At 44.6% G+C, this 13,124-nt stretch overlaps 1 protein-coding gene across 2 annotated transcripts in view; it reads left to right on the forward strand.

The window, feature by feature from the left end:
• Positions 1-13,124, forward strand: part of PNPT1 (polyribonucleotide nucleotidyltransferase 1) — a 120,485-nt gene that overhangs the window by 61,948 nt on the left and 45,413 nt on the right. For both annotated transcript variants that reach the window (XM_068232424.1, XM_068232425.1), the window contains exon 15: positions 7,735-7,771. In XM_068232424.1, the coding sequence (XP_068088525.1) occupies positions 7,735-7,771 (37 nt within the window). The remainder of the gene's footprint in view (positions 1-7,734; positions 7,772-13,124) is intronic.

Raw genomic sequence — 13,124 nt, forward strand, 5'->3', positions numbered from 1 at the left:
TGGTTCGTATCACAGCTCGCACGACGGCTCTTATTAATTCTGCTAGAAGAGCGATATGGCTGAAAACCTGGGAGGGGGACTTGACTTCCAAGAATAGACTATGTTCTATTCCCTTTGAGGGTAATCTTCTGTTTGGAGCGGAATTAGATAATGTTTTATCTCGTTCTGCAGAGAAGGGGAAACAATTCCCTAATAAAAAGAAGGTCTTTAAGGGTAAAAGACCCTTTGTAGCCAAAAAGACAGCCAGCGATTCAAGTTCAGGGCCTAATAAAAATCGGACGGTGCAGCGTAAATGGTCCTTTCCTAGGGGTAAAGGGAAAGGCACCTTTACTCTTGGAAATTCCAACCCTACTAAACAGAACAAATGACGTTCTGCCAGTGGGGGGCAGGTTAAAGTTTTTTCTGACAGAATGGGAGAGATTATCTCCCGATCCCTTTGTTTTGCAAATCATCAAGCGGGGTTACCGTCTTCAATTTTCAGTTCCCCCCCCCCCCCCCACAGAAAATTTGTGAACCAGATTCCAAGAGACCCTGGAAAGGCTCTGGGTCTAGATTCAGAAATTTCAAGTTTTTTGTTGAAGAAAGTAATAATTCAGGTTCCTCAGATAGAGGAGTTCCAGGGTTATTATTCACACGTTTTTCTAGTAAAGAAAGCAAACGGAAATTTTCGTTTCATTCTGAATCTAAAATCTCTCAATCCGTTCTTAGTGTACAAAAGGTTCAGGATGGAGAGCATTTACTCTGTGAGGGCTCTCCTCCAGGGCAACGAATTTTTTATTTCAATAGATCTTCAGGACGCATACCTGCACATACCGATTTTTTCAGGCCATCAGAAATATTTAAGGTTTGCAATCCGAGACCAATTTCGGATTCGACACTTTCAGTTTCAAGCTCTACCTTTCGGCATTGCATCAGCCCCTCGAATTTTCACCAAGGTACTTGCCGAGGTGATGAAGGAGCTAAGACTGCAGGGGATTTCAGTAGTCCCTTATTTGGACGATCTCCTGGTGTTTGCACAGACAGAAGACTTGATTCTGGCACACAGGGAAATCGTTTTATCCACTCTGACGCGTGTGGGTTGGATAATAAATTATGCCAAGTCAGCTTTGACCCCTGTTCAAAGGATTACCTTTTTAGGATACCAGATAGACTCCAAATTACAAAAGATTTTTTTGCCTCAGGAGAAAGTGCTGAAGATCCAGTCACAGGTAGAACAGATGTTGGGGCTGGAGGAGTGCTCTCTGCGTCTCATTATGAGACTTCTGGGTCTGTTCACAGCCACAATTCCGGCTGTTGTTTGGGCTCAGTTTAACGGCAGGCTGTTACAGGAGGTTCTGTTGACAAATTGGGACAAGTCCCAGGATTCGCTGGATCTGCGGATTTCCATTCCAGATCCAGTGAAGACCAGTCTGGAATGGTGGTTACAGCAGGAAAATCTGCAAAGGGGGAGATGGTGGAGACAAAGAAATCCAATAAAGATTTTCACAGATGCGAGTTCTTGGGGCTGGGGTGCAACAGCTCTGGGACAACATGCACAAGGCTCCTGGCCTCAGGACATAAGAGTAAAATCGTCCAATTTCAGAGAACTCAGGGCGGCCTGGGAAGCACTTCTAGCATTTCGAGAAATGATAGAAGGGAACCATGTGTTAATTTTTTCCGACAATATTACGACGGTAGCCTTTTTGGCAAAACAGGGAGGAACCAGGTCCAGGGACCTGATGTTTCTTTCCTCACAAATCTTCGGCTGGGTAGAACACAGGATACTATCTTTGCCTGCAGTCCATATAAAGGGTACGTTGAATCTGGAAGCAGATTTTTTGAGTCGGCAACAGATAATCCAGTCAGAATGGAGTCTCCATCCGGAGGTGTTTCATTCGATCTCGGAGTTATTCGGCACGCCAGAAATAGATCTCTTTGCGACTTCAGAGAATGCAAAGGTGGATCAATTTTTCTCCCTGCACAGGAGCCCAGGATCTCTGGGATTGGACGCACTCAGTCTCCCATGGCAATACAATCTATGTTATGCCTTCCCTCCACTAGTTCTAATACCTCAGGTTTTGGTAAAACTACAAAAAGAAAAGGTGAGATTGGTCTTAGTGGCCCCAAGATGGCCAAAAAGACCCTGGTATGCGACCCTGTTGAGGTTGTCGGAGAGAGATCCTTTTCCTCTTCCAGATCGACAGGACCTGTTGAGGCAGGGTCCTCTGTATCATCCCAAGCCCCAGTTATTCAAACTGGCAGCCTGGATCCTGAGAGGGTAATTCTGAGAAAGAAGGGTATTTCAGAGAAGGTTATTAAAATTCTCATGAAGTGTAGGAAGCCAGTAACTGAAGATTTATCGGAAGGTCTGGAAAGTTTTTTTATCATGGTGTACTTCTAAAGACAAGGATTGTAGTCTGACTAGTTCAGTTCTAGATTTCCTTCATGATGGGTTCGAGATGAAGCTGGCACCCAGTACCCTGAAGGTCCAATGCTCAGCGCTGTCTATCTTATTAGACAGGCATCTAGTTCAGGAGGAGTTAGTAAAAAATTTTTTTAAAGCGATTCAAAGATCGACTCCGGTTAGACAAAAGATTTTTCCTCAATGGGATTTGCCCTTAGTTCTCAATCATCTCGTTAGGCCTCCTTTTGAGCCTATCGACAAAATTGACATTAAGCTCCTTTCCTTTAAATTAGCTTTTTTGATAGCTATAACATCGGCAAGGAGACTAGGGGACCTACAAGCATTGTCAATTAAAGATCCCTTTTTGGTAATATGTCCAGATTGTGTTCGGTTAAGATTAGACCCATCTTATATTCCGAAGGTTTCTTCGGAGTTTCATCGTACTCAGGAGATTGTTTTGCCCTCTTTTTGTGATAGACCTTCCAACGACAGGGAAAGGGAGTTTCATTGTTTGGATGCGAAACGCACTCTTGTAGCATACCTGACTAGGACCAGGGAGTTCAGGAAGTCGAATAATTTATTTATACTATATACAGGTAAAAAGAAGGGGCAGCAAGCATCAAAACAAACTATAGCTAGATGGATTAGGCAGACTATAATCTTGGCCTATCAGACTAGTAACTGTCCAGTACCTACCAATGTCAAAGCCCATTCCACGCGTTCCTTATCCACATCTTGGGCTGAAAGAGCAGGGGCAACTATACAGCAGATCTGTCAAGCAGCAACCTGGTCGACGACATCCACATTCATCAAGCATTATAGAGTGGATGTGCTATCTCAGCAAGACCAGTCGTTTGGCAGAAAGGTGCTCCAAGCAGTTGTCCCTCCCTAGGTGAGAGTTTTTGTCTTTTAAAAAAGACTTCTTGTCTATCTCTCCTGTTGTCCCGGATGACGGTTAGAGAAATACTCCTATTAGACCTACCGGTAATGGAGTTTCTAAGCGTCTTCCGGGACAACGCCTATAACCCGGCCCTTGCTGGGTACACCTTTCTATTTTTCGCCCTATACTAGTTAGAGGAATCACTGTTGGGTGTATATATTTTTCTGCTATCTTCATTTCTGGTGGTTTCTAGTAGGTTTTACTTATGGATGCACTGAGGAATGAGGGTGGGCGGGGGCTTTTAATGCTTCTTGATTGATCGTTTCCCAGATCCGGAGGAGGGACCGGATCTCCTGTTGTCCCGGAAGACGCTTAGAAACTCCATTACCGGTAGGTCTAATAGGAGTTTTTTTTTTTGTTTTTTTTTTGCCTGATCACTCCTTTAAGTGGTAGTCCATCTTTTAGGTGGCCTTTTCACGTGCCTACATAGTCCTATCATTCATCATTTGTCTCTGCACATGAGCAGTATTAGACTGACTTGGAAGAACTATTGTTAGCAAAACTGTTACTAATACTGTGTGTTCATGAGACGCTTAAAGCCTTATTATATCCGCTCATAGGATGTATGTCATGAGACGCCCACATCACTTACGGGATATGTTTGTGAGTCACTGCTGCTATTCCATGTGTGCTGCCAAGTGTGAGAATGCTGTTGCTGGACAGCTGTGCGGCTATACGTAGTTCATGCTGCTTCTTGCTATGTCTTCGCAGTATCCAATGGTCCAAAGTATATTGTAGCTAAGGGCATATTCACAGTGAGACGTTGCGTTTTAATGCGAAAGTCACAACATGTCTGCGTTTAGAGGTAATGCACTGTAAGCAGTGAGTTACCACAATGCAACATTTTGAACGCGACGATAACATCGCACCGTGAACGGCCCATAGGATTATCATTGCAGTGCGGTAAGCTGCGTTACAAGACTTTGCAACGCAGCTCCGCAACGTGGCGCTGTGAATGCGACCTGAAACTCGCCTCATTATCCAAACCTAGCTTTTCTCCTGTCAGAATATTTTAAGTGCGCTAATAGGTTTAGTGAATTTGTAATTTGAAGAGGTGATCTGTAAAATCATTTGTGTTTTGCATTACTGAATGTGGTAATGCTTTGTGAATAGAGCACAATGTGTTGGGACATTCTAACTAGCATTAGTGTACCTCTGTGGTTTTTTTATGTACACCAGAGAGGCATTCTAACTAAACTTAGGATATAGCTGTACAGTAGCTGTAAAATAGAAATCAAAACTAGTCCTTGGTAAGTACTTGTAGAGGGTGCAGACAGGAACAAAGAACATCCAGCAGGCCCTAGACAATGTAACTGTGGGTACATGTAAGAGTGATGTGCAGGTACTCTGCAGGAGAATGAGGCGATTCTTCCTCTATTACACATTCTTCATGTACAATCTGAACATGGATCAGGCCCTAGGAAATCTTACTGTGGGTACATGTAAGCGTGATGTGCAGGTACTCTGCAGGAGAATGAAGGGTTTATCCCTCAATTATGCTGGGAATACATGATGAGTTTTTTTTCTTTTTCTTTTTTTCTTTTTTGACAGCTTTACTTTCCGATCGTTTTTTTTCTATCTATTTTCGGATTGTTTTTCTGATCGATTTCCATTCACTTCTATGAGAATATCGATCAGAAAAACAAACAAAATCAGATAGGACCTGTCGGAAATGATCTATCGAGCCATCTATCTGCTACAAAAAACTCATGGCGTGTTCCCAGCATTACACATTCTTCATTCACGATGTGAACCAGGTTTATAGGCGATAGACAACACCTCTGTGTTCAATGTGAACAACATTCTCAGTGGATTCCCTGCAGCTCTGTGGGGAGTGCATATTTAGAGTATAGTGCTGCTTCGTAATCCCCAACCCCAAATTTAACAACCGATCAAATTAATTGATTTAATGAGCAAAGGGAGTGCATAAATTTGCATACACCTGCACCAACGCAGAATTATTTGCATATCATTGACCATCCTTACTAGTGACACAACTACACATCAGGCTTTATTCTTACAGCAGAGATGTGATTTATAATATATAAAAGATTCCTGTGCACACAAGTTATACCGCCACAATCAGATATGTATATCTGATATTAAAAATATGGTGACTACTTTACTGCAGCAGCACAAAAATCTTGTTTTTTTTTTTTGGTTTCATGTTTGTGGACAGCTATTACTGTATATATGTTATTTATGATGATTATTATCTGAGAAATAGAACATTTTATCATATTTTCTTGTTTCAATTTATTTGAAATTACTGCATTTTTCCCGACTCCAACTCCAGGTACACAAAAATTGCTCCGGCTTCTCAATTCTGACTCCACAGCCCTGGTGCCTGTGGCTTCCACTTGCTGTAGCTGTACTCACGCTGGTGCAGTCTTTAAAGGGAACCTAAAGCGAGGCTTTCATATTTGTTTCCTTTTAGGCTACTTTCACACCAAGACATTGCGTTTTAGGGGACGTTATGGTCGCATAACGTGCCCCTAACGCAAGGCCTGGTGCTCTTGGATGTGACGTCAGAGTGAGCCGCGTTGTGCAGCTCACTCTGGCGTCCGTGATGCCGTGATGCGTACTCTTGGACGCATGCGGCATCACGTGGTCCCGCCAGCCAATTGCCCCATGGAGCGGCGCTCCAGGAAGTAAACACTGCACGTCACACCGTGCAGTGAATATTAATTAGCCATGTGCCTGGCCGAGGAGGAAGGAAGACCTCCTCCTCCAACACTACTGAGCATGTGCGCACAGTCTAACGCGGCTTAGCCGCGCATAACGCACAGCATGCAGCACTCTCAACGTACGTGCTGCGTTACAATGTAACGCAACGTGGGCACTGTGAACAGCCCATTGATTAATCATTGCTGTGAGTTGGAATGCGTTACAGGCTGCACTAACGTGCGCCTGTAACGTCTTACTGTGAAAGCAGCCTTAAACAATACTAGTTTGCCTGGCTGTTCTGCTGATCTCTTTGGCTGCAATAGTGTCTGAATCGCACACCTGAAACAAGCATGCAGCTAATTAAGTCAGACTTGCATGCTTTTTCAGGGTTTATGGCTAAAAGTATTTAAAGGAAACTAGAGATGGGGAAAAAAAATTATACATAGCTGGGGCTTCCTCTAGCCCCATGCGCACGGATCACTCCTATGCCACCGTCCTCCGCTGTCTGCAGCTCCGGTACCAGGTCCCGTAACTTCCTCCAGTCACAGCCAGTCTGCGCAAGAGGAAGTGCGCTGTTTACATATCTCCTGCGTCTGCTGGAGAGATACGTAGGAGAAACACTTCTCTGGCTGGCTGCTACTGGAGGAAGTTGCAGGACACGGTACCGGAGCTGCAGGCAGCGGAGGAGGGCAGCGTGGGAGCGATCCATGCGCATGAGGCTGGAGGAAGCCTCAGGTATGTATTGTTGTTTTTTTTTCCCCGTCTGGTACATTTTAAGGGAGTCTGAAGCCATTTTACAAATAAAAGAGAGATACCTAAGGAGAGGGAAGGGTCTGGGTCCTATAGAGCCTTATCGTTCTCCTCCCGGTCTCTGCGTTCCCCCGCAGGCTCCCCCGTTAGCAGTGTACGACCGTTCAGTCGTGGACTGCTGTGTTCCGGTTTGTTCAGCTTGAGCAGTCTTCAGAAGCACTCTGGGCTCGAAGACTGGCTGCTGCGTATTGCGCACGCGCTAGCACCCTCTCTCAAGCACTCGCGTGTGCGCAGTACAGAGCCGCCGGTCTTGGGGAGCCCGAAGCATTTCTGAAGTCTGCCGAATTCTCCCGCAGCAGGAGATTCAAATGGAGGAGCCTGCAGGGGAACGTGGAGACCAGCAGGAGAACAGGAAGGCTCTGTAGGACCCAGAGTCTTCCCTCTCCTTAGGTAAGTATCTGTTTTTTTATTTTTATAGTCGCTTCAGATTCAATTTAAAGGCAGAGGTTTAGCAGGACAACTAGGCAATATGCATTCTTTAAAAGGAAATAAATATGGCAACCTCTATATCCCTCTAGCCTCAGGTTCCCTTTAACACTTTTCAGCATGGAATTCCATTTTTAAATATTTATGTGTAGATGAGCCTGACCTTTTCTTGGAGCACAGAACCATTTGTTTGTATCTTGTTCTGGGGAATGTGTAGAGTGTGGTTTCCTGCAGAATGCTGCATATGATTGGTGACAGATCTGTGTGTGTGAACGAGTCATGCACTTGACATTTAACTTGTGTTGCTTCTATCGTGACAAATGTATTTGTGATTGCAGAAAGTGGAGTGAGTGGGTGTTCTTACGAGATTCGTGTTCACATTTCCCGGTAAAGACAAACACATTGCATCTCGTACATGGCTTGGAAGGAAAATTCTGCTGAACACAAGTTACGTTCAGTTGTTGTCTTGTATGTGTTTGAGTAATCGTTTCCATTTTATTTTCTTCAGTGGTGTGAAGGACAAGAACTTTATGCTTCATTATGAGGTAAGCTTGAAGATGACCATAAAGATTTGTACAGTTATAGCCAATTTCCTTTAAAGCAGGAATGTCGGCCATAAAATCAAATTGGGTTTACCCACTGCTCTGTGTTTATTATGCAGTCTACAAACTGACCCTGCATTGCAAGCATTCCAATCTAATCAGAAATGTTTCTGCTGTAATAACTCTTATCTCATACAGCCTGGTTCTATTTGGTACATTGCTGATGAGAATGAAGGTTTTCCTCTCCCCTCCCACATTCTTTCTCCTCACTGATTGGCTGAGGGCAGTTCAGTGTGAATCTGCTGAAATGCAATCTATGCTGTGCTCACGTGTTTACAAAGCCACCTAGTTATGACAGTGAAGTTTTTTTAGGAGAAAAATAGAACAGTAAGGGAGAAAATGACATTAGGGTTGGCTTCAGTCAGAAGAAGTAAAAATGGAAAATGCCAGGAACAGTTTTCTCTTCATTTACTATATTAAATTCACTAAAATCCAAACGTTGACAATACAATATGTTATGTACGTGGACAGCATATGTCATGTAAGTAGAACTAGTGTTATCTACTTATATACAGTATGTGTTTTTGTCCCCCTGAGATAGTATGGCTGTCCCTGCTCCTTTAAGGGTATCTGAGAGCCTACTTAAAGCGGACCTATGATCATTTCATTGCATGCTTTTCACCCTTCTCTTTTCATAACTAGGGTTATACAGGTGGCAGCCATTACTTCTGAGCTTAGTAGGAGGTTTTAGATCATGGGGTGTGTTTGTCATCAGCTACCCTCCCTCACAGGGGCATCGTCTATGTAAAATCTCACACAAGCTGAGATCACCTCCCCTGTGACATCATCAGTAGCAGCCTGGATTTTTGTTTTTTATCTCCTCCACCAGTCTGCCGGATTCTGTCCTGGCAATATGAAAGGAAGGGAGGGGTTCCTCCAATATATGTAAAATATTTTATATTTGCCATCATGCAGCTGAAAAAGGCTGCTATTTATCATTATAAGTTAGAAAATAGATTTTATTTCTGAAATCTTGCCTGCGGCGGGGCCTGCTCGTCCCCAGTTGCTGCAGTGCATGCTGGGAAATGTGGCGTGTATCTCCAGGGCCTTATCAGAATCAGAAGCCTTTTTTTTTTCCAAGTACAAGGAGGGTTGTACCCAGAATTGGTTTTGGCTCATACAGGTTCTGGAAGGAGAGGGGGATAATGTCTGAAAGCCAAGAGCTGAGGCTGCCATAGTACCAGTCCCACTTTGCATCATCTATTATCCCTAAGGAGACATCGGGGGCAGGTGAAGGGATGGTTCATTAGTGATGGCCCAGTTCTTCATGAAAGAAACCTGCAGTGATGGCTGACGCTGCTGACGATACCGATTGCTGACATCTGGCAGTGCTGGCCAAGGTGTTCCAGTTCAAAAGATGCAGTAGTGTTAATTTCTGTGATGGGTCCCGACTCCTGGGCAGCATTCAGCATGGCTGGTAAAGATAACCCGGCTTTAACAGAAGCATCCGGCTGGAGCAGCAGTGGATGGAAGGAGCCGGCATCCAGCAAGGCCAAAGGTTTCTCGATTAGTGCAGTGTCTTCCTACCTCCGTGGAGCCCTGAGCTCCTGGGTAGCAGTGGTGGACTCCTCAAGGCCTGTACCTTCACAGACTACGGACCCAGGCAGCGGTAAGATGGAAAAAACTCCAGGTCCCGAACTCCCCACGACCCGCACCAGCATCCCAGGCTAAACCGGGCCACATTGCACACCTTCAGGGGGGAAAATAAGGAAAAGGGAAGAAAAACCAGTAAAGCCCAGAATCTTGTCAACATGGCTGCCAATTAAGGCCCCATCTTCCTCAACTAACTGGGGAATGATTATTTATCTGCAGGTGATATACTGATATGTTTGCCTTCCCCCAACCCCCCATGCACAGAATGCTTTGGAAGCTTTATGGAAAGTAGATTCTGCAGTCACATGACATTGAGCCTTGTGCTCTAGAGCAGTGTTTCGCAACATTTTATTGGTGTGTACCCCTTTTAAACTCTGTACTCCCCAAGTCCCCCCTAGCATAGTAAACATTATCACAAGTACCCCTTGACAAATATATATTTAATCGTAGTACATAATTGGTTCTAAACCATTTATAAGCATTTGCTATTGCTTTCAATTAGCTAAACACTAATTTGGTGTTGTTTAAATAAGATTTATCATTTTCTAAAACCCTAAATGTGATATTCTTGGTTAAAGAGTCACTGAAGCGGAAAAAAAATGATGATATTATGATTTGTATGTGTAGTACAGCTAAGAAAAAAAACATTAAAGGGAAGGTTCAGGGAAACGTTTAAAAAAATAAAAATCCATATCCACTTACCTGGGGCTTCCTCCAGCCCGTGGCAGGCAGGAGGTGCCCTCGCCGCCGCTCCAGAGGCTTCCGGTCGTCTTCGGTACCCGACCTGGCCAGGCCGGCTGCCAGGTCGGGCTCTTCTGCGCTCCAAGGACGGGCTCTTCTGCGTCCCACGCGGGCGCGCTGACGTCATCGGACGTCCTCCGGGAGAGGGCTGTTATCTGACTTTTATTATCTCAACTGTAATTGAAATGTTTACTTTTCCTCTGCTAGAGGAGAGTTCATTACTTCACAGACTTCTCTGAAAGACTCATTTTGAATGCTGAGTGTTGTGTAATCTGCACATATTATAGAGTGATGCAATGTTAGAAAAAACACTATATACCTGAAAATAAAAATATGAGAATATTTACTTTGCTGCTAATCTTCTAGTAATTATTCATAGTACACAACCAATTCATTATATCATATATTTTTTTTCGCTTCAGTGTCTCTTTAAGTATATCAAGCCCGAGTACCCCCTGGAACCATCAGAAGTACCCCTTGGGGTACGCGTACCACGTGTTGAGAACATATGCTCTAGAGGCTAGTTATACAGTTTCCAGGGAGATGCAAGCTAGAGGAAGGAATGGTAGCTATGCCTTTACCGGTACACTTCAGCGCAAGCTCTGCATGTGGGGTTAGGTTGGCGCTTTGCAGAGTCAACTCATCAGCGGGTAACAGCATTTGGCTAATTTTTTTTTTTTTTTTTTTTTTAGGCCAAAGTATTTAGTAGCCATTTCAGGTATACTTGAAACTTACACCTGCTTTGTTGCCCTGTAACAGTCCCTGCTGTATTCTTTTAAAACCGGAAGTCCAGTCACACATTAGTAGTCGGGGATACCTGCGTGTACCACAGCTGTTTACTCTGTCCACTAGAGGGCTCTGCTTGCCCATTACAAGACAGCTGTAACTATCTGGCAGAAGTTTATTATTTACTTTTTTACGATTGTACACAATCCTAAGGCATTGGTGTTTTTATTAAAGGGACACTTAAGCCAGAAAAAAAAAACATTTTTACTCACCTGGGGCTTCTACCAGCCCCCTGCAGCAGTCCTGTGCCCTCGCAGCCACTCACTAATCCTCTGGTCCCCCGCTGCCAGCTAGTTTCACTTTTGCCGACAGACCCGTCAGGACTGGCCACGCGTAGCTTTTTCCGCATTCCCGACTGTAATTCGCACTATTGCGGGCCGCAACACGTACAAAAATACGCGTTTGCGTTGCCGCATTACGAACGCATAGATATGCGGCAACGCGTATCTTTGTGCGCGTTGCGGCCCGCAATAGCGCTTATTGCAGTCGGGAATGCGGAAAAAGCTACGCATGGCCAATCCTGGCGGCAAAAATGAAACTAGCTGGCAGCGGAGGACCAGAGGATTAGTGAGTGGCTGCGAGGGCACGGGACTGCTGCAGGGGGCTGGTAGAAGCCCCAGGTGAGTAAAAATCTTTTTTTTTTTCTGACTTAAGGTTCACTTTAATAATAGAACAAGGAATGTGGGGCAGCTGAGCTTAGGTCATCCAACCCCAGCCACATCCACCATTTACTTCTCTGTGGCCAACACTGCAGTTTCTTAAAGGACATCCAAGCTGAAAGACAAAAATTAAAGTACAACAGCAGTGAGAAGAATATGGAGGCTGCCATATTTATTTCCTTTTAAACAATACCAGTTGCCTGGAAGCCCTACTGATTTATTTGACTGCAGTAGTGTCTGAATGACATCAGAAACAAGCATGCAGCTAATCCTGTCAGATCTGACAATAACGTCCGAAACACCTGATTGGCAGCATGCTTGTGCAGGGTCTATGGCAAAAAATATTAGAAGCAGAGGATCAGCAGGATAGCCAGACAACTGGTATTGCTTTAAAGGAAGTAAATATAGCAGCCTCCATATATCTCTTTACAGTTGTCCTTTAAGCTTTACTTACCTGGTGCATCTTCCAGCCCCTAGATGTCCTGCTGGTCCAGAACTGCAGATCTGCTGCCTTCCTGTGTACTATTAGTATTACCATTAGCACCTCCGAAAGATGTGGTCATGAGCTTCTGCATATGTGCCTCTATGCACCTCTCTTGATCCTGCTCTCGTAGATGGGAGCATTCTGTGCTTGCGCAGTGACCACAGCGGTGGTTGGGGATCTTCCAGTAGGTGCACTGAACCGTAGAAAAACTGCAGCCAGATCCGCTTGGACCAGATAAGACTGCTAGGGGCTGAAAGAAGCCCCAGATAAGTAATGCTTAACTTTTCTCTTTTTTAGCTTGGATGTCCTTTGATGCGCTGTGGTGCTTGCTACAATAAAGTGAATCTCTCAGAAGCAGATGTAGTGCCAGGAGTATGAAAGCTTCTCAATAGCTTCTCATGCTTTCTGGGGAGACCTCTGGGACACATGATCAAAGAGAATTTCTCTGCAATAATTGCATCAAATATGGAACTTCTATGAGCAATGGTACAGTCCCCTCTTCAGCATTATTAGCTATGAAAAATATGGGAAGTAGAACTTGGACTTTTATCATAACCCCTCTTCCTTCTAACGCCTAGTTTCTCAACCAGTGGTACAGTGTACCCAGGAGGTACTTCTGATTTGTCAAGGGCATACATGTCAAACTCCAGCCCGTGGGCCAAATCTGGCCCTCAAAGTCATCAAATTTGGCCCCCAAGTGGTTTCCTGACTTTGCATTATGTTTGACCCACTCTAGACTACCAGGGAAGCTATATTGGAGGTAAGCCCTAGAACACCAGGGATGCCATATGTGGAGGGTGGGGGAAAGCACTACACACCAGTTAATTGTGTAGGGGAGGGAAAATCATTAGACACCAGGGAACTGCAAAGAGAAGGGAGGATAAATAGACACCAGGGAACTGTATAAAGGAGGGAGGAGGACCACTAGACATCAGGGGAATTTATAGGGGAGGGAGGAGGGCCATTAGACACCAGAGAACTTTTATAAGTAAGGGAAGTGGGCATGAGGTTGGCCCGTGACTTGGCCTCAGGG

The sequence above is a fragment of the Hyperolius riggenbachi genome, chromosome 4 (genome assembly GCF_040937935.1).
Source record: "Hyperolius riggenbachi isolate aHypRig1 chromosome 4, aHypRig1.pri, whole genome shotgun sequence".
Taxonomy (NCBI): Eukaryota; Metazoa; Chordata; class Amphibia; order Anura; family Hyperoliidae; genus Hyperolius; species Hyperolius riggenbachi.